At 36.9% G+C, this 24,982-nt stretch overlaps 1 protein-coding gene across 1 annotated transcript; it reads right to left on the minus strand.

The window, feature by feature from the left end:
- Nucleotides 1–2,794: 2,794 nt before the first annotated feature.
- On the minus strand, nt 2,795–20,037 carry HJURP (Holliday junction recognition protein; the record flags this gene model as incomplete). Its single annotated transcript, XM_083362545.1, has 10 exons — nt 19,839–20,037; nt 18,677–18,743; nt 15,053–15,108; nt 13,065–13,092; nt 11,689–11,735; nt 10,516–10,570; nt 9,699–9,760; nt 7,721–7,796; nt 3,368–4,821; nt 2,795–2,881 (listed from the first exon to the last, which is right to left on the minus strand). The coding sequence occupies exons 1-10, from the start codon at nt 19,902–19,904 to the stop codon at nt 2,795–2,797; spliced, it is 1,998 nt and encodes a 665-aa protein (XP_083218671.1). The 5' UTR covers nt 19,905–20,037.
- Between the last annotated feature and the right edge of the window lie 4,945 nt (nt 20,038–24,982).

Here is a 24,982-nt window from a genome sequence, read left to right on the forward strand (position 1 = left end):
CCGTGGGCTGTTAGGCTTTTGAATGGGATGTAATCTTATGCAGAGTTGACTTGGGAGGCCGGTGTGTGGTGTAGTTGGTTCACATAGTGTGGTGGGATGGAGGGTTTGTTGTCACTGTGTGTTGGGGGGAGAGAGCACAGGGGGAGGCTCAGCTAATCTCAATGTACACATGTTGTACTTTGACAATAAAGGTTTATTATTATTATTATTTAGACAAGTCCACCTGTTGTTATCCAAGACAACATAACATTGTTTTCTTTCCTTTTTTATGAATTAGTTTATTTCTACTAAAGTTAAATAAGTCCCTGTATTAGCCTTTTCCCACGCATATCTGTTTTTCTTCACACTGAAAATATACCGGGGAAGAGCACAGCTCCATAACAAAGCATATCCCAGTGGTGGTGAACCTATGGTACGCGTGTCAGAGGCGGCACTCAGAGCCCTCTCTGTGGGCACAAGCGCCATCGTCCCAGCCCCTGCCTCTCCCTCAGGCCCCCTCACCAACATCGCCCCGGAGGAGAATCACCCTCAGGCAGCCAAGCACATGGCAGCCAGGCAGCGGGGACAAGACACTGCACTCGCGCCGCGTTGTGCGCAGATGATGCTGCGGGGCACGGGCAGAGGGCGTGGCTGCCATGGCACTGCTGGGCAATCTGTGGTGGGCAATGGAGGCAGTGGGGGGTTCTGTGGGCGGGAGCGGGTTTTGGGCACTTGGTCTCTAAAAGATTTGCCTTCACTGGCATATGCGTTACCTGCAGAAGATTCCATCTTGTATAAACAGGAAAAACTCTCGCCTAACCTCTTCTGAATGAATATCAATTGGGATGAAAACTATAACTGTGAAAATGGATTGACCATTTGGGAAAACAAATTGTTTCAGATAATTTCTATTATTTTACACAAGAAATGACTGTTTCACAGTAAGCTTAAATATAGTCTCTTTCATCTATTCACTTTCCTTTATTTTTGAATTCTAAAAGAAATTAATGTCCAACTCTATAGTGGATAATCTCTGGCTATTAATGCCTGTTTCTCTTCTCACTATGGTATACCCATAATTTATCGTTTTCCCACAAGCAATATAGCAATACTAATCATCTCAGCATATTGATAAAGGAATAATTAATCATCTCAGTGCAGTGAATAAATAAATTCAGTGACATAGAGGAACACACAGGGATAAATAATGTTGCTTTGACTGGACCTTATTTTTATTTATCTATGATCATTCATGGTAATTCTCCCCTTCCTGAACTAACTGCCATCAGAGTATTATGTAGGAAGGAATGTACTGTAGAAGAAGACACCAATGATCTTCTGTGTTATATCGTATGTCTTAATGCAAGAAACTGCTTTATAATCCTGCAAAACATGCCTTAAGATTACCCATAAGCAAATTTTACCATCAAAGCCACATGCAACTCCTTTGGGAGTTTTGGGGCCCCTTATAACCACTCCACTTTTCCAGTGTTGTGAGGTAGATACAAAACTATAATGCAATTGTACAGTAAACTCTTCATAGTTTAAAAACAAGGAATACACTCTGATCTACCAATTTTATATGGACATCTCTCCTGCTCATGAGGGCCTTTGATTCCACAGAACAAATTTTTTAGATATGATTCATGGCAATAGAAAGGTTATTGATCTTGCCTTCATTGTAGCTAATAGGGATACCTGAACATTTTGACTCCTCCTTTTTATCCATTCACAAAGAAATATAAGAAAGGAATTGCTATCACTTTAGGTGGGATGGACAGCAATATATATATCTGATAGATAAATAAATGGAATACTGAAAAGAAATTCAAATATTGCTTACCTTGGTATAAAATTCTGTGACTTTCTTGAAAACTCATGAGTCTGCAAACATCTGGGAATATTTTCATTCATATCTGAAATCCCAGACTCTTTGAATAAATTAGATATGGATTAAAAAGTGTTTAAATATTTTGGTTGCAAATTATTTCAAAAAGAAAAAAAGCAAAGACAAAGATATGAAAGTATAAATACTGTCTTAGCAGGTTGAATAATGATTAATCTTACTGTAAATTTCTTATAAACCAAGTTAAACTAACTTCAAATGTGCTGAGATGTGCAGTTCAGAAATAGGAAAAATAGTAAAAAAAATAGTTCCATTCATATTTTAAACAAATCATCCAAATTCAGAATGTAATACACATACTGTTGCATTTACCTTCTGATACCCTTCTGTAACTATAATTCAAAACTCAAAAATTTCATACATTAATATTTGTATCACTGAAAATAGGAAAAACAAAAGCAAATGCAGATGGATTTGTCAATCAGTGGACACACAAGGAAGTTTAAAAATAGACTCAGAAACTTCAACCCAATGATCTAATATTATGAAAAAAATATCCCCAATTAGGTATATTAAGAATTAGGAATATTAGGAAATAAGTTCAGACAGAACAAGAAATTTTGAGATGTTGTTTAAAAAAACCCCAAAATTATGAATTTGTGCTATTCTGACAGCATCTGCTGACCCTATTTATTGTTTGTTGCCTATACTGTTTTTATAGACCATAAAGAATTAAAAATCTATAGGTTAATCTAATATTGACATTTGAATGTTTCTTGGAATAAATAATTGCCTAACTCACGGGTGTCAAACTCACATCACATGACATGTTGCAATGTATCACAACTCTTTTTGCATTGCTGGCAACGGGGTGGGCGTGGCTTTGGTATGATGAAACTGGCCCGCAAGCTGGCAGTTTGACATCCCTGGCCTAACTTGACCAAAGAACAATACACCGCTATATAGTTTTCACTTAAATCTTTTAAACCAACCTTCCATATCAGCAACTGAAGTGGCCAAAAAGCCATGGCCTGAAGAAACAGAACCTCCATAATTCTGAAAATTAAAAAGTTTAAGATTGCTGATGTCCCAGAATAAAAGGGAATTTAGTAATAAGCTTCTACCACATTTTTTCCATTCTGCATTACTTTATAGTTTTGAAGTATCAAGCTATTTTTTGCAGACGATTTAGATCAAACATTACCCTTCATCTGCCCTACATGTTAAATCTGTTGCTTGGATACAAAGGTTTAAAAGAAAGAAAATACTAGCATCCAAATATTAATATTCTTCCATAATCTAATTCACACATTAGAAAAGAACAGATAGGGAGAACTACATAGTGCCATAATATCCAGTAAGACTCGTTTCAAGAGATTAGTTAAAAATAGTTGTGCTAAATTCAATTAGGTACATATAGGACTTTGCCCTGTAAGTTCATGTATTTTAGAAATGTTAACTATAAATAAAACACTTTTAAAGGGTTTGGTACTTTAAAACAATTTTTAGGTTTGAAGGCATTATAGATTATATTTCACTTACCGTATTTGATGCTACACTGTTTTTAACAGGTGAATGCAATGTGAAAGTTGTGTCATTTCTAATGTTTTTCCAGCAAGGAAATTTCTGATATATTTTGTAAGAATTACATTTATTTTTTAACCTTTTTAAAGGTGAATACTGAGAATCTTCATTAGAAAAATGTGCCGCTCTTTTAATTCTGGCAACAGCAGGCAGAGTTCTTATTGGAGAATTAACAAGGGCATTTACAGTTTCAGATATCTGCACTCCTTCGTATTTTTTTAAATTTGCTGCTCTTAGAAATGTTGGAAATTTGGGAAAACCTTCAGAACATAATTTGTGGTACAGATCTTCAGTCGTATTGTTTGCTTTTTTAGGGAAATTTGAGGTCAATTTATCTAAACCCGAAAAGTGTACATCTAGAGAGTTTCTAGGGCTCACAGATATATTTGAAAACTTAAATGGTTTCTGTGGCTTTGGAGAACACAATTTCTTATATAATTTTTCAAATGCATCTTCATATTTCTGTTTATAAGGAATGGGACTTCGGTTAACATGAAATGATGAAAAAGAATGACTTCGTGGTAGTGAAACAGTGGCAGTGAAAGTTTTAATTTCATGACTTTTTAGTCCATTACTGGTTTTCACTGGAGACTTGCTTCCTTGTAAAATGGAGTTTGCTTTGCCGTTCAAGGACAAACTTAAACTTGAGGTAGTTTTGAATGCCATAGTACTCAGTTCACCATTTTCTCTTTCTGCTTTTGGATTAAATGTTGTGTCTAAATCTACAGTGCAAAATATATGGGAAAAGTCTTCAAAACTTTGATTCTTTTTTACATTGTTTGAAGGTAAAGGGAAACAAGTTGTATTATCGACCAAAAATGTTTTATCTGCACAAAGAGTACTAGGGAAAAAAGTTTTCTCTGTAACACTTTCTCCAGTTCTTTCACTGTATGAATAATCTTCTGCAATACCAGAACAGTCTATTATCATTCTATCTGAGTTTTGAGATACAGAGGATTCTATTCTGTAAATACTTTTTTCTGAGCATTGTATCTGACGCTTTGAATTGTAAAAAGGACTTCTGTCGCCATTACTTCCTATAGACAATTTCTTGTTTTCATCTTTTTCTGTGTTGGTATTACATTTTGTTTTTTTAGAATGACAATATCCGTATTTGTATCGCTTGGTTAATGAATTGGAAACAGATTTTTGGGATACTTTATCAAGCAGTCTGCTAAGAGTTTTTACCATTCCTGGATACAAGTCTGCTATTGTGACATTATTCCATGAACAGTTTTCATCTGCAGATTCATACATCTCTAAAAAGCTACTTTGGCCAGTTTCATTATTAAGAAGTGATTGGTTTTTAGGCACAATTGTCCCATGCACTGAATGTGAAGCAGCAGAAATGGACAGTTCTGGAGATCTCAGGGATAAAGGTGACAACTGCTTCATCTGGATTGTATCGTACCCTGTTAGATCCAACAAAATGAAGGTACAAAAAAGTAGGACTTAATATTGAATTATTTACATTACTTAATGAAGATACTTAACATTTTCTAAAATGTCTATGATCTGTTACAATGTCACTCTATAGCTTGATTCATTGAAATAATTTATGGTATACCCTATTTCTTAATTCACTGCAGTGCTGGTTATTTACTATACTTGTATGCTATGGTAATCAAGTATGGTCCTGTTTTACTTTATAATAGATAAAACTACAAAATATAAAATAACATTGTAATACAATTATAAAACACAACAGTAAAACTCTTCCAAAGTAGTGATTTGAATTATACCCAGGAACCTATCAGCAGCCAATATAGCATCCATAATACCGTACAGATATTATATATGTGTTGTACAGGCTTTTACTCTCCAGTATGCAAGATGATGCACTTTACAACCATAGCAGTTTCCATGTAGTCTTCAAAAAGTTTCATCAAAAAAAATGCGTATCATAGCACTCTACTCTAAAGGTGATGAAGCCACAAGTTACTTATGCCAAGGCTCATCATCCAGTTAGATCCAGTTAATTGTGTAACTATCTAATGATACACAGAACACAAAGATACCGTATTTAAAGATGATTCTTAATCTCAGAAATAAATTCAGTTAAACTTTGACTTCTCCAAAGCTATTTTATAAATTGCAGAGTCAAAAGAGGATATGAAAATGTAGATTTTTAGATCTAAACTTAAGTCAAATATGGCTCAGTATGTTAAACTATGTGAAATATAATCATATCATTCTACGAGGAGAGTAGAACAAATAACTTTATGATACAGGACTAGAAAACATTCCTGTGAGATAAAGTAGTAGTTAATTGTTTGAAAACATTTAACCCTATTAATCTGTACACATAAATTTTCATGTATGTTATGTACCAGGGGGGCTCTTGCCCAGGTTCGCCTGGTGCGCCAGTTGCGTCCCTATCTGGACCGAGACGCCCTACGCACAGTTACTCATGCGCTTGTGACCTCCCGTTTGGACTACTGTAACGCTCTCTACATGGGGCTGCCCTTGAAGACCACTCGGAGGCTTCAACTGGTGCAGAATGCGGCCGCGCGAGTTGTAATGGGGGCTTCCCGATACTCCCATGTAACACCTCTACTCCGTGAGCTGCATTGGCTTCTGGTTGCCCTCCGGGTGAAATTCAAGGTGCTGGTTATCACCTATAAAGCCCTACATGGCCTGGGTCCGGGATATCTGAGGGAACACCTGCTGCCGGCATCAAACGCCCTTCGCCCAGTGCGCTCCCACAGGGAGGGTCTGCTCAGGGTCCCGCCGGTAAGAGACTGCCGGCGGGTGACACCCAGGGATAGGGCCTTCTCGGTGGGAGCGCCTGCCCTCTGGAACCAGCTGCCAGTGGAGCTGAGAACTGCCCCCGACCTTCGATCATTCCGCCGGGGCCTGAAGACCTGGCTCTTCGAGCTCTCGGGCCCAGACTGAGGAGGAATTTTTAATTTGGGGTTCTTTTTAACTGACTACAGGGTTAATTTAATATTTTTTAATTTGGTTCTTAATTTTTGTATTTTGGATTTTTAATTCCCTGTAAACCGCCCTGAGTCCTCAGGGAATAGGGCGGTATATAAATATAACTAAATAAATAAATAAATAAATGTACAGATGTATTAATACGTAGCTCTAAGCAGAATCATTTTAAATTATTCTGAGTCCTATCACTATAACAATTGTCTGCAGCTAACAATATTATGTTTTTAAAGTAAATTCTAACGGCCAGTTATTCAAACACTAATACAGAATAAAGTATTTGTGGAACTGCGACCAGCTAGTCTCCAGAATATATGTAAAAATGCAGAATGTGGATACTGATTAAATGTATGCATGAGCATGTGTGCTCACACAGAGACATTCTGATCCAGTTATATAATCTACTGTACTTAAGCACTGTTCTCTCTGGTAGTACTAAATTAATGCATGTAGGTCGCACTGATAAATACAAAATATGCAGAAGATTCATGGCACTCCCATTATAAGAATTCTAAGGAATGATTATTAGTTGAGATCATGAATGTTTTCATTACTTTCAGTAAAGAAAAATTAAACTAGATGGACCAAAACATTAAAGGAAGAATAATTATAAAGCATTCTTAATGCAAGGCAGCTAGTACAACTTTATTTCAGCTCTTGCCTGACTGTTCATTTCCTTCTATTCAGAAGGTATAGACCAGGGGTCCCCAACCTCCAGTCCGTGGACTGGTACCGGACCACAACATGCCAGCAACCGGTCCGCACAAACAAGCAAAGCCCCATCTGTGGGATGCAGGCAGCACACAAAAGCACACACTCTCTGGCTCATGGAAAAATCTTTCTTCATGGAACCGGTCCCTGGTGCCCAAAAGGTTGGTGACCTCTGGTATAGACAGATGAGTTGAAGAAAACTTAAACAGGAGAGGGGGAAATAAATTGTGTGGCAGCTTGTGTACCAGGATTTTGTATTTACAAAGATATAAACTCCTGCATTCCTTATAGGATCCAGATCAAGCAATTGCATTTGAGTTTCCTTTTCTAAATAAATGTCCTAGAATTGTCATATAACATGAGATCAGTCAGTGCTTTAAAAATATTCTTACCAAGGTAGCGTATCTAACAAGTATCACTAACAAGGATTATTTTATGAGCCAAATTAATAAAGTTCTTGGCTAGTCAATTAGAAAGCATGATCTCTGTACACAAAGAACCTGAAAATCTTTTATGACATCTCATACTGTCCTTTAATTGTAAAAAAAGAAAGAAAGAAAAAAATCCTAAAAGGACAATTTCCTAAAAAATTTAAAAAGGAAAAAAGAGAAATTTTCTTATTTTCAGTACTGTAAAGCATCTTGAAGCTGTTACAAAGCTCACCGATTAAGGGTTTATTTTCCAATTTATTTCTTTCCTGCAAAGGAGACAACAGAAAAAGACTTCTTGGTTTTGTAGCCTAAAACAAGATACACAAACAATACAGTTAGTAAAAACATTAAACCAAACTTTGGGATACACATGTTTATTACTGTTGTTGCAGTACAAAAATCATATGAAGTGACTGAAAATCATTAGGTAAACATTGTTTAGTGTAATAACACATGAAATATTATATACAGATTTCATTTCAATTTTAAAAAGATAAATATGGAAATGTAAAATAAATGAACCAGAAAAGAGTAACAAACTTATTCCCTCAGAGCAGAGGCAATGAGAAGATGCTATTATACCTATGTCCTTTTTGTGAATGTGCATCTGGTTTTCCACTATGGTGGATTGGATTAAGTAGGAATATTTTTGTGTTGCTTTCAGTATTAGTTGATTTAATTTCTTATGGAAACAGGAATATGAGTGCTATCTTTTAACCCTTTATAATTAATTTCAAAAGTCATAAACTACATATCTGATAGAAATGATTGTGTAGATTGTGTCCCTTTTAATAGCAATAGCCTGACATATACTACTTCATAGTTTACAGTCAGTATATTGACCCCAACAATCTGGCTCCTCATTTTACCAACCTCGGAACGATGGAAGGTTGAGTCAACCTTGAGCTGGTCAGAATGAAACTTTTGCAAGTGAGTATTGTAGTGAGTTAGCCTGTAGTGTTGCATTCTAACCACTGTACCATCATGGCTCTGATAGAAAATATATAAAGGTTTTATAATACGTTCAAATTCCCTGGACAGGAATCAGACCATCGACAGAAAAATAATGGGGTATATATACAGCTATAATGGGGAAGAAATTTCAGTAGAATGAATTAAAAACTGTAAACATTGCTGGAACAGATTTGCATAATCTCTCAACAGAATGTTCTCTTTTCAATAAAAATAGGACATAGAGCAAAATGCTGTTTATATAAACAAGATAGTTGGACATAAACTATTCCTGAGTTAATCAATTTTCACCTGGATTCAACAGGATTAATTATCTACATTATACCAAGATTAATGTCTCAGTTTAGAAGTATTAACCATTATTTCATATATTACTTTTTCCTATGGCAGTGTACTACAGAAAAGTACACTGTTTAGAATCTATCTGTTTGCATAAAGTAAAGGCAAAAAGTAACTTCCTTTTTACGACCCTTAATCCCTTAATTCGGGCTAGAGTCACTAGGTAGTATTCCATAGGAAAGGGACAGAATGGCTTATATTCTAGAGCAGGGGTGTCAAACTGCAGATGCGTCAAGCCAAAACTGTGCCCAGCCCATTGCCGGCAATGGGAAAAAAGTCACAATACGTCACGACACATCAAGTGACGTCGCGAGTTTGATACCCGTATTCTAGAGTATCATTGATTTGTGATTACATTTTTAATAATAATAATTTTGTTAATGGAAGGCTCTCCCCAACTCTTCCATGGTGATTTTGAAGTAGCTTCCATGATAAAATGTCACAATTCCAAATGTGCACACCAGTTAAAATAGAATGTACAATTGTCTGTGTAGATAAAATGCCACAAATATTTGCTGACTATATGAAAAGATTTTGACAGAGGTTTTTTCTTTTGCAAGTTAGGAAAGTATGTAGTTCAGATAATATCATATCCTTCATCATACAGCTGATACTTTTTTAGCAAACACCTTGTTTAGTGACCGTTCACAGTTATGATGGAATAAAAAATAATTTACAACCAATTTTTTCATTTATGACCTCTGAAGGTTTGTACAGCAAAGAAAAAATGAAGTAGGATTGTAGTTCGTTTCATTTAGCAATTGTTACACTAAATGACCAAGGTGCAACTCCCAATTGCGATTTCTAAATGAGGACTACCTATATGTCCATGTATTAAGACACCTAAAATGAATATCCTAATATTGTGAGCAAAATTTTATTTTTATTTATACTATTACCTGGATATGTATATTGGCCAATTGACATTTAACAGACGCTAACTCAGCCTTCCCTTTGCTATCTGCAATTCAAAATTAAATAAAAGTTATATTTTAGTCAGCATAAGTAATACCAAGGTTTTAATTTTTCATACAAGATTTGTTCACTTTTTTGGTTTTTGGTAGCTATCAAAAAACAAACATTCTATTGCTGCCAATGTAAAAAATGTACATCAAACATTGTGATTACCATGGTCTTTAAAAGCCTTTCATTGACAAGTAATTGTACAACTAGAATAAAGACAGTTTTCACTTAAATTGCCTGGTTGTAGTGTCATTTTTTGAGAAATGTACGTGGGAGGCCATGAGTGAATGTCTTACAGAAAGCTTTCAAGTCAAGGTTTAAAAAAATAATGACACAAATACAGTAATCTGAGTTATTTGAAGAATGGATAATGAATTAGCAACACGTTAATGTTTAAAAGGGTAAAAGGAGCTCTAATTTCATATGTGTCGTACGATTCTTAATTACAGACTTAAATACACTTCAATTCAAATGCTACAACCTGAGTATTTCATTTGTACAAAAAGATACCAAAAATGTTGCTTAAAACAAAAATAAAAAATACATTTTTGGCTAAAATTCTGTGATTCATTAATTCACAGGATGAGGTTTATGATGCACTGGTATTGTTAAATATAAACACAGCATGACATATAGGTATTGTCTTTGCATACCAAGTATCAGTTAAATGCATTTTAAAATAAGTTTGATCCATAGTAAAGCACGTGTAGATAAGCTAAAAGTCATTTTCAGGGTTACATGTTTTGTGCTTACCTGGACTGAGTTGACTCTCTTCATTTAAGTTGATGAACTGGCCTTCCTCAAATGTCTTTAACAACCGAAAATTACAAACATTGCATTAATTCCAATTAGTGTACAAAATCAGTTTTACTACCGAGTGACAAAGAAGTTAGTACAGACTAATTACAAACATGGTTTCTTAGAATGTGTGCATACATACAAATGCACATATGTACAATGATATTCTGAAATCAATTATGTACTACCTCACAAATATAGATTTTTTGCTCCAAAATGCTTTTATACCAATTTCTTTTCATGTTTTCCAAATATATAGAAGAATTATCTGCTGCATCAATCACTTATGTATTTGTAATGTTGTTGCTAATTATATGATGAGATGAGGGAGAGGAGGAATCAAACAAAACTATACTTTGCTGACTTAAAATTTATCAAATTTATTTGCCACCCATGGTATGGTTCAGTCTACTCTAATTGGCTAATATTATAGTGCTTTAATTTCCATTTTTTATATAGGACAATGCCACAAGGAGAAACAGAGACAAAATGATCTAGTTTTTCAGGCCTTAAATATAAATATACTGACGTTTACATAAATAGCCTTGGAAAGATGCTTCAACAATAAGTTATAAATAAAATGCCGCTATGATTTATTCAAGAGGATTCTGAAGATTCCTCATAGTTTTGTTGTGGTTTTTTTGCCTATCAGGCTATTTTATTTTACAATTTTTCAAAGGCTACTTGGGAACAAGAAACAATGTGGTAATAGTAGAATAGTAGAATTAAAGCTATGAAATCCATAACGAGATCACCACTTTTCTAAGTGGCTTCTCATATAAGCTCTGTTGTAATATTTCAATAAAACAGTGATAACCATTACTCATCTATATATTTTATATATTATTCTTTATTCACAATTAAAAAGAAATAGGTTTGTCTAATAATTGGTACAGTTAAAAATATAAGATCATTCTGTAACCTAATGTAACATTTTGACTATTAAAATCACAATAAAAATTAAATTATCAGTGTGAAGAAAAGGGAGGGGGAATCAACAAATAAGTTTAATTTTTTTTAAAAAAATATGGTGCATGGCAGCAAAACTGGAGAATGAAAAGAAGCATATACTTCCAACTGAAGAAAAGTGTTTAATATTACTGTTCCCAAGCTACTTGCAGATCATACCTGATCATCTGTAGAGTCTTCTTCAAAATCAGAATTCTGCTTTTGCACTTAATTAAAAAGACAAATTTTAATTAGATATGCGCATCTGAAAATAAAATTTCATCTTCAATGGCATTTAAAGTCAGTTCATGCATACAAACCAGACACTTATTTTATTGACGAACATCTTTCTTACATTTAAAATCAAGTTCAAAATACTCAGTTCACTTAAGCATCTTACATTTTATATAATGGTATGACTGGATGATATTATCACATTATGTTGTTACACCTGGGCAAAGAGTCACGTATTAGACACTGGACAGCATATACATCTATTTTTTTAAAGACTAAATAAATAAACTTTCCATTAACCTGCTTCAGCAGTTGAGCTCAATTCAAAAGCAATTTGACTTTTATTTACCAATATAACCAAAATCTACCAATATTTTGATACATCTTCTTATCTTTGTGATTGAATGAAATCCTAGAATTGTCAACAAGGAGTTCAGTTTTGCTATATATACCGTATATAGAATTGTCTATATTTTATTACAGCACTTAATTTACTGATACTTTATCTTTGGATAAGGAATTCCCGATTACCTCAGAGTTTGAATGGTTCTGTAAATTCTTAGGGTCAATTAAATAAACCAGGAATCTTGATTCAGAGCAGCAGAGGATCACATGGCAATGAAGTATATTTTTTAATAGTAGTCTCAAGCTCTCATGCAATTTATCATTTTCTGTCATTAAACAACTCTTAAGAATTCTTAAGACTATTAAAAGCAAATACCAATATCTTATGATAGAATTTGCAGTTAACTTTCAAAGTAACTACTGAGAAATCTACACATAATTTACTGATACTTTATCTTTGGATAAGGAATTCCCGATTACCTCAGAGTTTGAATGGTTCTGTAAATTCTTAGGGTCAATTAAATAAACCAGGAATCTTGATTCAGAGCAGCAGAGGATCACATGGCAATGAAGTATATTTTTTAATAGTAGTCTCAAGCTCTCATGCAATTTATCATTTTCTGTCATTAAACAACTCTTAAGAATTCTTAAGACTATTAAAAGCAAATACCAATATCTTATGATAGAATTTGCAGTTAACTTTCAAAGTAACTACTGAGAAATCTACACATAACTATTCCTAATTTACACCTATCAAGCATAAGTATCGTAAGCATAAAAAGAATTAATTTCTGCATAGTTGAAACAAATTTATTGGTCTATTTCTTTGTTTTCTCTCTTGTCATCACAACTTTTGTCTGCATTTGCTAACCAATTATCCAAACCTTGAATTTTTCTTTTATGTATTACAATTAAAAGTCAAATTCTTTCACAATGTAAGACAGAGATATTATGAAATGTCAAAAACCTTTTCTTACCTATGTGTTCCTGGCATTGTATATTGTTCTGTGGTTTTAAACAAAGACTTCAGTTAATAAATTCCTCTATAACAGTAATAAAAGGACAATTCTTTGCTTGAAAACGTTGTTGTTCAATAACAAGTTGTATATTCCTATGGGGGTTAACAAGTTTTAAACCAGCTAACCTTACATAAGCTGTCAATGTTGCTGAGTTTTACTTTTCGCTTGAGACTGATCTTCTCCTATATACCTTGTTCAAGATACTGTATTCCTTTCCTTACATTACCAGCATCCATGGGTCCAGAGACAAAAGGGAGAGAATCTAGACAAATGTTTATCTACAGTCTTGAACCCACTACTTTCATGCATCAATTTGGTGGAATTACATATTTAAACTGGGAATATTACAACTAGCATAAGCCAGTTTATGTCCGAAAGAAAATTGGAAAATCTGTTTAAACTATAAATTCCAATTTGGCTTTGACAGCAAACTGTTATTTGTAGTAATTTTTTCTTTCCTCCTCTGTCAATTAAAGTTCAAAAAAAGTTTTAGGATTCTATTATATAAATAACAAGGAGACCTGATTCCCTGAAATTTTACAAATCGTTCTATCTGCTGGTTTTGGACACCTTGTAGAAGCTAAACATCTCTCTAAACTAGGAAACTATACTAATAAGAACATAGGAGCAATAGCCAATCAATAAGAGGCTCACACATTTAGAAGGAATTTAGTGCTCTGTCTTTTGATGAATATTTAGTCTTGATTGCAGCTTATAGTATTAAGACTATATGTTTGCAAAATTATCTATCAGTATAATTCCACTGACATAAAGGTAAAGGTTCTCCCGCACATGCGTGCTAGTCGTTTCCAACTCTAGGGGCCGGTGCTCATCTCCGTTTCAAAGCCAAAGAGCCAGCACTTGTCCGAGGACGTCTCCGTGGTCATGTGGCCAGCATGACTAGACGCCAAAGGCGCACGGAACGCTGTTACCTTCCCACCGTAGTGGTCCCTATTTTTCTATTTGCATTTTTACATGCTTTCGAACTGCTAGGTTGGCAGAAGCTGGGACAAGTAACAGGCACTCACTCTGTTAAGCGGCACTCGGGATTTGACCCGCCAAACTGCCGACCTTCTGATCGACAAGCTCAGTGTCCTAACCCACTGAGCCACTGCGTCCCTCTCCACTGATATAAACAGACCTTAATTAATCTATATTAGTCTTGTTCATCAACTAATGCTCAAACACATAGGAAAACTATTAGGAGATGAATTGTATTCAGAACAATATTTAGAAAGTAACAAGACTATCTGCCTTTCTTACTTGGAAAGGTAAATAACAAGTTTTAAAAATATTTATTCTTATAGTAAATTGATTAAAGAATGTCAGGTATTATAACTATGTTTGAATTTCACCATTAATCATTACAAAAACAAAAACGCTATCAAATAAATACGACTTACCTCCAGAAGTTGTAGGTACTCCCACACTGGAGGTTTTTAAGAAGAGATTGGACAACCATTTGTCTGAAACGGTATAGGGTTTCCTGCCTGAGCAGGGGTTGGACTATAATACCTCCAAGGTCCCTTCCAACTATTATTGCTACCTCTAATGATCTATGCAATGCCTATTTAACAAAGGTTGAATTACAATAATTTAAATTGGATTATTTTATTATTTGTAACCATCAAACAAAATACATTTATTTTCTGTACACTTAAAAAAAACCCTGCTGACACTTTATAACTTCAGAATATAATAATAGACAAATGCCTAAAACTGATGCATAACTATGAACTCACTTTGGCCTCTGAACTTATAAGGAAGCATTAGTATAGATTAAAAGCCCTACAAATTAGCTCCCTCTTGACTAACTTCTGAATACCAGCAGGTACCTCCACATCCAACACAAATGTTTAGATTTTTAAACATGTTCCCAACAACTTAGAAATAAATTTCATATTAGCAATAACAAAGTTAAGAATGAAAGGCATACATGTTAATACCTTATAAGACACATCTAAAATTTCATCATCTGACTCTTCTCCCCAAATTCTTGGTCCTATAAATTGCGACAGAATAGATGCATTAGTTAGAATACATATTTCTGATTAAGATTGTAATCTTATATAAGATTCAGTTAGGGCCAGGACTATTTTTCTCATAGAACGCTCAGAACGGAGTTCCGGCACCTTTTTTGGATGGAACCTTCGAGCTCTCTGGCCCAGGCTGAGAATTTTTTAACTTTAACTGGGGTTTTTATTTTTTCTCAGGGAATGATGTAATCTTTTTAAATTGTTTTTAGCTTTTGTATTGATTTTCTTTTAAATATCCTGTAAACCGCCCTGAGTCCTTCGGGAAAGGGCGGTATATAAATCTAAATAAATAAAAATAAAAATAAAGAAATAAACCTTGTAGGGTAGGCAAGGCATGTGTGAGTTCCGGCACCTTTTTCTTTTACAAAAAAAGCACTGGTTAGGGCAAAGTCATAAATTAGATCTCATCTGGGGTAGGGGCTAGACTTCCTCCCAATAATGAATGACCACTCCAGACTATGACAGAAAATTGGAAATTAGTTTTTATTACAGTAGGCAAGGAGAAAGCGCTGTATAATAATCAATGAGCAGAACATATTTTCCATCTCTATTCACTTTTGTATGTTATGTATACCGTAGTTTCTGGCGTATAAGACTACTTTTTAACCCATGAAAATCTTCTCAAAAGTCAGGGGTCCGGGTGCTGAAAATTTAGGGACAGGGCTGGCTGGAAAACCTGGAGCGGATCTCCTATTTAGTCTGCGCAGGGAAAGCGGGACCAATTGGAGAAGAAGCTGCAGTCTGTGATTTTTTACAGGCTGGAGTCTGGGCGTCTTTCCTTCTAAAGTTGAAGAGCAGCTGTAGTATATCCCAACTTGAAAGGCAGGTGGGGAAGGCAGCAGCCAGAGCAGCGGCTTAGCTCTAAGGACACATTTGACACAGGAACTGGGCGGGCTGGCTGGAAAACCTGGAGCGGATCTCCCATTTGGTCTTTTTTTTTTTAAAAAAAATCCCATTTATATCCTGCCCTTCTTCGAAGACTCAGGGTGGCTTACAATTTAAAGCACAAATCAATGTGCTTAGCAATAGCCTTCATTCTGTGTATATGCCTGTTTATTAGGGCTTTCACCCCCCCCCCTCAAGCAGCATTATTACAAAGTCAGCTTATTGCCCCCAACAATCTGGGTCCTCATTTTACCTACCTTGGAAGGATGGAAAGCTGAGTCAACCTTGAGCCTGGTGGGATGCGAACCTGCACTAATTGCAGGCAGCTGGTGTTATTTAAGGCTCTGCGCAGGGAAAGCTTTAGAGTGAATTAGGAAAAGTGAAAAAGTGAATTAGGAAAATAGGGAACAGTTGCTGGAATTGGGTATGTGTAGCTTAACGAAGAGAAGGGTGAGGGGTGACATGATAGCAGTGTTCCAATATCTCAGGGGCTGCCACAAAGCAGAGGGAGCCAAGCTATTCTCCAAAGCACCTGAAAGCAGGACAAGAAGCAAGGGATGGAAACTAGTCAAGGAGAGAAGCAACCTAGAACTAAGGAGAAACTTCCTGACAGTTAGAACAATTAACCAGTGGAACAACCTGCCTCCAGAGGTGGTGAATGCTCCAACACTGGAAGTTTTTAAGAGACTGGACAGCCATTTGTCTGAAATGGTATAGGGTTTCCTGCCTTAGCAGGGGGTTGGACTAGATGACCTCCAAGGTCCCCTCCAACTTCTTCTTATTATTATTATTATTAATTATTATTATAGTTTAATCCACTTGCATTTTTATGTTTACGTTTGATGACAAACAGCCTTATGTTTATAAGTGACAGTTTTCCTACTAAGCACCTGCATGTCATAAGCATTTGAATTAAAATTACCATATTAAAATCAAATCTGATGTTTTTTAATTTTTATTTGGTGTGCGTTGGAAGAGGGGTAGTCTTATACGGCAAGTATAGCCCAAGCCCTATAATTTAACAGGAAATGTAGGGGGTCGTCTTATACGCCCAGTCGTCTTATACGCCCAGTCGTCTTATACGCCGGAAAATAATGGAAATCTTAGTTCTAGGTTGCTTCTCTCCTTGATTAGTTTCCATCCATTGGTTCTTGTCTTGCCTTCTGATGCTTTGGAAAATATTTTGCCCGTCATCTTTGTCACAGCCCCTCAAACACTGGGAAACTGCTGTTATATCTTCCCTAGTCCTTTTTTTTTTTTACTAAACATACCCAATTCCTGCAACTGTTCTTCATGTTTTAGCTTCCAGCTCTCTAATCATCTTTGTTGCTCTTTTCTGTATTCTATCCTATCCTATCTGCTGTAAATTGGCAATGGCACTGAGACCAAGATAGGATAAGAATGACTTCGATTTATCAACTAAAATTTAGACTCCTTGCAGATAAACTTTATGTCATCAAGAAGTATGAAACTGGATCCCAAGTTCCTGTGTTATGTTCAGATTTAAAGTAGTAAAGTTATGAACATTTTCTATTACCATATGATTTGATCCTACATTACTCTAAATTACTTCTCCATGCATCTTTAACTCTGTCATTTAAGTATTTCAAACAAAAAAAACCCCATCCAAATCCATAAAAATTATTTATGAAATTTAGCTTGATTGCCTGAGCTGGATTTTGGACCAGATTTCAATCATGTTCTATAATGTTAAGTGCACATATATATGTGTTCAGTACATCCTTTCCTAGGGAAAGCCATAACTGGCATATCAGTCAGAGCTATGCAAAGTCCTCCAGGGTACAGTATTCACTTGCTCTTCAAGCAAGAATCCCAAGACCAGGAAGACTCTCAGATGTGAATCTATGCGTTCCAGGAAGCACAACCCCTTCGAGAACTAAATATGGTAATCAACCGCCAATTTTCTCATGTTTGGGTTACGTATGACTCTTTTCCCCAAAATTCTGATATTCTCCAGATATTGATACTGTCCAGACATCCATATTTCCCAATGGGCCTGGGATGGAAATGTATACCTGAGTATCATCCGCATACTTATACTTCAGCCAAGGTGACCTCTCCCAGTGCCTTCAGGTATGTCTTGGAACAGAATAGGCAAAAAATTAAACAACAGTGCCCAGGGATCTAACCTATTTCCTGAACACCTTCTGTATATGCTCAGTGAGGAAGCATTAGAACAATCTACCATTGTGCCTCTATCTCCCAATGTTTGCACTCTGGTTGACAGTATTTAATGCCACTAAAATATCTAGGATAATTGCACCACCTTTGCCTTAGTATAGCAAACTATTGTATGCTTGCGTAGATTCTGCAATATAAGCTTCATAATGTAGGGTTATATTTTGATTTTCTATTCATATTAATGTATTTGATTTCCTTACTATCTTGTTTCAAATTGTACAGGAGGACAATTTCTTACCTAAATATTTTTATATAGTACAAGCAGCTCTAAGTAATTTCAAGATATGAATATGTGTTCACATACATACTCACATGTAGAGAGAAAGACAGACATATGCAATAAATTTTGCTGATTTTTCATTTTATTCTTAAATAAGATTCAACATTTCTCTATTTGTATTTTAAGATAAAATATATAGTAATAAAATACGGTAAAAATAATCTTACCATCTTCTGTCTGATAAGTCAATGATTTGATAGAGACAACTATATCATCTTCAAAGGCAAAGTTGTACTAAATTAAGAACATATGACATCAGTTTTGCATGTTTTCTAACTACTAAGTAGATCTTTTATTTAATTAGTTTATTTATTTATTTCATTAGTTTTATATACCGCCCTATGCCCGAAGGACTCAGGGCGGTTTACAGGGCAAAGTTAAAAGACAAAAGAAGAGTTAAAATAGAATTAAAATAAGATTAAATAACAATTAGTAGCCCAAAGTTTAAAAATTTAAAAGTTTAAAAATTAAAACCCCTCAGTCCAGAATCTAAATTTCTTTATAGATTAAAGAATTTTTTCAAAACACGTGTAGCCCAAGGGGATTAGACTTTCTACTGAAAATGGATTTTACCAAAGAAAATCTACACCCGATTTGAAAACCGTGTTACTTATAATCAGGTGATGTGGATCACGTGAAGACTTTCAAACTTGGGGATGACAGCCGTTTCTGTCACCATCTAGGAATCACCCCCACACACACCCACCCACCTTTTTTTGTATTCCAAAAACAGTCGCCTTAATCTGGATTATGTGCAGTCTAACTATAGAAAACCCAACGTTATATTTTGCGGCTCAACACCAATCTATATTCCTGAATTTGATGAAGCAATTATACCACGGAACTAACTGCGCATGGCTGCATTTTCAACAAAGCCCAGTTAAAAGCGCGTCTAAAATACCTAAACAGACTTCTAAACCGGAATGCTCTCCATTCCCCCATTCTCATGCAGGAAGAACGATAGAATATTGGTAAACCATTACTACTACTTAATTCGAGAGAGGAAGGAGGGGAGGGGACAGCAGTGTTACTTCTCAATCATGAAAGCGGTTTGGAAAAGGGACCAACGTCGTAGCCACCGCCAAGGCCTTGGACCCTGACAGCACACCTCTAACTTTTCCCACGCAGTTCCGATCCTCTAAATCAGGGGTCTTCAAACTTGGCCCTTTTATGACTTGTGGACTTCAACTCCCAGAATTCCTCAGCCAGCGTACGCTGGCTGAGGAATTCTGGGAGTTGAAGTCCACAAGTCATAAAAGGGCCAAGTCTGAAGACCCCCTGCTCTAAATTAAAGCCGTTTCAACCACGCCGAATCCTCATTGTGCTTACCTTGTTCAGAATGCAGCTCATGGAAGAGGCGAAGCGGTAGCGGCTCAGCCGCAAACGCCTATCCATAGTGCTGTTGCTGCTTCTTCTACTTCTGAAGAAAATGATAAAGCTACTCCCCTCCCCTCCCTTCCTCACTCTATCCAGGTCAATTGCCCCTAATTTGCCCCTAATTTCCACCCCCGTTGGTTGTTCCCGATACGCCAAGGCTGGAACTTGAAACAGAAAAAGAAAAAAAAAAAACCCGCCCACTCCCAATTCAAATTATAGAGCCATTCCAATCCCCGCAAAGACTTTTCCGATTCTTTACTCCGATAGGCGGTTTCTCACGTCGCTTTCCGCAAGCCGGCCCAATCAGGAGGATTAGAAAGTCGTTCTGATTACAATCTTGCTATTTAAACGTTCGAGCGCCCATTTTCTGCCTTCCGATCTTCTCTCGCGGGCGGAGACGGGAGTGAAAAGAGAACGTTTGAAATCGTCCTGTATTTCTTAGGCAGGAGTTCTCTAAGGCAGTTGCGTTTTGATCACTCTAAACTAGTGACGCCGAAAAACTGCATATATCTTTGCCGGAAGTGGGCTGTGATTTTGTTCGGTGCGCGTGTATTATATGAGAGGTATTAGAAATAATGAGATTATTGTGTAGGTCATCTAGTCCAGCGTTTCCCAACCTTAGGAACTTGAAGATGCGTGGACTTCAACTCCCAGAATTCCCCAGCCAGCTGGCTGGGGAATTCTGGGAGTTGAAGTCCACGCATCTTCAAGTTCCTAAGGTTGGGAAACGCTGATCTAGTCCAACCCCTCGCTCAAGCAGGAGACCCTGGCCTATACCATAACAGCCAGCTGCATAATCCTCCAAGTTTAAATTTAGCTGTAATTTGGGGCACGTAAAATAAAGAGACGTGGATGGCACTTTAAGGATTTCTTTCCCCCCTCCTCTCCCCCCCCCCTCACAGAACCAGCTGATTTGGGATTCGATCCTGCTTTTCAGGTGAAAAGAAATGACAAACGATAAGAACTTCCAACTAGGAATAATCTTCATTTTAAAAGTATCTCAGTGAAACATGTACTTCACCAGAAGAATTGTTCTCTGCATGAAAATAAGTGCATTGTGCATGAAGTGCGATAAAAGGATGGAAAAACTCAGTTATAGCTTAAATGTATGGTAAATGTCAAAGAAAGAATTTGCTACACTAATATCAAACTTTTATACTGCTAGGTTAATTTGTGTAGTGTGAGAGATTAAAGATCCTGACTAGCTGTCCTAAAGTTTTAACATGATGTGTAAATGTAATAACATCTAAATATATTCTAAATAATCATTTTTTTAAAAAAAATATGGTCACCTTTGCCATTTTTAAATGCTAAAAACAAAATATGTACATTTAGATGATATAGTCTAGTTTTTTGGAAAGAGAACACTGGCCACTTTATCCCTTTTTTGTAATATTAGTATATAAAATTTGTTCGACAAAGTTTGATATAATTCAGCAATTTGACAGAATGTGGTTGTACTTTTTTTAAAGTGTGAGAAGTCAGCTCCCCAGAGAAGGAAATATTAAAAGAGCAGAAAAATATATTTCCTCAAAGGATCTTAAAGAGGCAAGAAAACATGCCCAGTTTTCTTAATAGCCCCACGTCTCCCTTCCCCAAGCAGAAACCAGTTTTATAGAAATGCAGATGTAAACCATCTGGAAGTTTGCAGGCCCCCATGATGAAGACCTTTCTTCCAACAAAAGCAAGTAACAACCAATTTTAGACTAAAAGCAGGTAAGTAAATTAAACAGCTCAGTGCATGAGTCAACATTTCGTTATTTAGACAAAGTGAAATAACTGGTTGCTGATTGTTCTTTGGACAGAAAACAGATACTGACACACACATACAAACACACATATATGTATGTAGTTTATCAAAGTTTTACACCCATCTCGCCTAAGTGACCTTTGAAAATAGCTACATTGGATGAGTTGCACTGCCACTTAAGATTCAATCTGCTTTTATTTATTTTTTCTTGAATCCACAAATGGTGCTGAACCTTATGACTAAAAATGTTACTATATTTTCGTTCCCTTTGATCCCAGGGACAGCAAAGGAATAAATAAATGATAATTTCACATTGTAATTATTGCAAAAGCCCTAAACTACTCTTAAAACATCAACATTTACAATATTGGGATAGAAGAATAAAGAAGGTTTTATAGAAAATAATAATAAACTAAAGCTACACACTCTTCTCCAAGCTTCCCCACCCCTTTTTACTTTGCCTCTTCTTTCTGTGCCTGGAAACTAAAATAAAAAATTACTCCTCTGAGGAGTAAAATGAGGGGAAAAGCGGGGAGGATGTCTACGAGACGAGCACAAACAGTATCCTTTAAAACATTTTTTAAAAAAATGTGTGTGTGTGTGTGTGTTTCTGTGTGTGTTTCTGTGTATAGGATGACCAGGCAGCAGCAAACTCACCCAGAAGGCGCTCTTGTGGCTGGGGACTTCAATCAAGCTTGTCTGAAGACAGTTCTCCCCAAGTTTGTACAGTATGTGCAAGTTCCCACCAGAGGGAAGAACACTTTAGACCACATGTATTCTAATCTGAAACAGGCATACAGAGCTTTCCCTCTCCCCCACCTGGGTACATCCGACCATCTTTCACTCCTGTTGTGCCCAAAGTATGTCCCTTTCAGGAAAAGAACGCAGGCAGTCACGAAAAGGGTCAAAACCTGGCCAGTGGGTGTTCTCAGCCAGTTGCAGGACTGCTTTGAAACCACTGACTGGAGTGTATTCGAAGAACAAGATCTGAATGCATACACAGATGCCGTACTCTCTTATATTAGAACATGCACTGATAGTGTAACAACAGAAAAGTGCATTAGAGTTTACGGGAACTGTAAACCCTGGATGACTGCAGAGATACGAACACTCCTGAGAGCCTGGGATTCTGCCTTTAAGGCAGGGGACAGGGGCACATACAGAGAGGCCAGGGCAAATCTTAGAAGAGGCATTAGGATGGCAAAACAGCAATATAAACATAAGGTGGAGAACCACATAGCAGACAACAATACAAGGCAAGTGTGGCAGGAACTGCAGCAATTAACCAACTACAAGGGCAGTACGAGGAGCATGGTAAACACTGATGCCTCGTTGGCTGAGGAGCTGAATATCTTCTTCACTTACTATGAGGTAAAATGACCAGACCCCGTAGCCTCTGCTGGCCGGCCTTCTGATTTTCAGCAACTCACCCTAACTGAAGACCAAGTGAGAACTGTATTGAAGGCTGTGAATCCCAGCAAAGCCGCAGGCCCAGATGGGGTGCTGGGGATAGTGGTTAAGAATTGTGCCGACCAATTAGCAGTGGTCCTGACAAGGATTTTTAACATCTTGCAAACGACATGTGTACCATCGTGCTTGAAAGCAGCTACCATTGTCCCAGTCCCCAAGAAAACTGCAGTTGAGTGCCTGAATGACTACAGATCTGTTGCAATACAACCGTGGTGGGTCTTATTACAGGTGGGGATGAGACAGCATACAGGGCAGAGGTACAAAAATTATCCATATGGTGTAGTAACAACAACTTGCACCTGAACATCGGCAAGATGAAAGAGATGGTGCTAGACTTCCGGAGGAAAAAGGAGGAACCTGCCCCACTTTACATCGGGGAGGACTGTGTGGAGAGAGCTTCCTCCTTTAAGTTTCTGGGAGTCTACCTCTGCGAAGATCTTACCTGGAAAGTTAATACAACCCAGGTGCCAGAAAGGCCCAATAGAGGCTTCACTTTCTCAGAGTCTTGCGGAAGAACAGGGTAGAACAATGGCTTATGACCCTCTTTTACCGGTCTACTATAGAGAGCGTCCTCTCGTATGGTATTGTGGTTTGGTATGCTGGTTGGACACCCGCAGAATGGCATTACAGAGGGTGGTGAGCACAGCACAAGACATTGTGGGCTGTCCCCTGACACCACTGGATGACATCGCCAGGGCTCGCTGCCTTGGAAGAGTGAGGAAAATTCTCAGGGATGACACACACCCTGGACGGTATCTCTTTACTCTCCTACCATCGGGTAGGAGATATAGGAGTATAGCCAGCCGCACCAACAGGCTGAAAAACAGCTTTTCTCCATGGGCTGTTAGGCTTTTGAACGGGAAATATTTTTTATAAACTTTATGCATGATTGACTTGCGAGGCCGGTGTGTTGTGCAATTAGTTCACATGGTATAATAAGATGGAGGGTTTGTGTCACTGTAAGCTGGGGGGTGGGGGCACGAAGGGAGGCTCAGCCAATCTCAATGTATACATGGTTGTACTTTGACAATAAAAGTTCATTTCATTTCATTTCATATAGGAGAGGAACAAACTGTAGGTGTAGTGGGTTCACTTATTCCTCTATGACTGAGCCCATAGGGTGATAGGTTGGTGGTTGTATATCCTGGCTATTTTTTTTTCTTCTGTTCAGTTATGTCTGATTCTCAGAAACTTCCAGGACAAGTCCCTGTGGTTTTCTTGGCAAGGTTCCTCAGAAGTCCTTTGACATTGTCTCCTTAGCCTGAGAGAAAGTGACTGGCCCAAAGCCACCCAATTGACTTTATGCCTCAGGTGGAACTAGAACTCATACTCTCCCAATTCTAGCCTACTACGCCATTCTGGCTAGGATATATTCTGTGTATATCCAGTTACATTGACCAGAAGGAGGCACCACATGGGATTTTGCCCATGAGGCTAGTGAAATGTTACCTTATGGGCTGAAACGTTCTGGGAATTGAACTAGTTCTGCACAGTTTAGATAACTATATACAGTGCATGTCAATAATACTATATATTATCTACTGTATAAAAATAGAAAATTTTGTTCTGCCAAAGTCATATCCAGAAGTCATGTAAAAATTGTTATATGAGAACTTTAAAAGAATATGGATTGTACAGATCATTCCGATTTGATCACTTTTTGACGCTGTTGAAAAACCAGCATTTCATAAGTTTAATTCCTAGTAGAGGGCATGTGGAGTGTAAAGATCCTTTATGTAGCATTAGTAATGTAAATATATGTAAATGATGTAAAATCAGAATCACCTATATGTGCAAAGTAACAGGAATGGAAAAACGTAGGGCTTCTAACATAAAATTTACAACATGATACAACATCTAACTAGACTAGTGGCCT

Source organism: Vipera ursinii (assembly GCF_947247035.1).
Source record: "Vipera ursinii genome assembly, chromosome: 4".
Lineage (NCBI taxonomy): Eukaryota > Metazoa > Chordata > Lepidosauria > Squamata > Viperidae > Vipera > Vipera ursinii.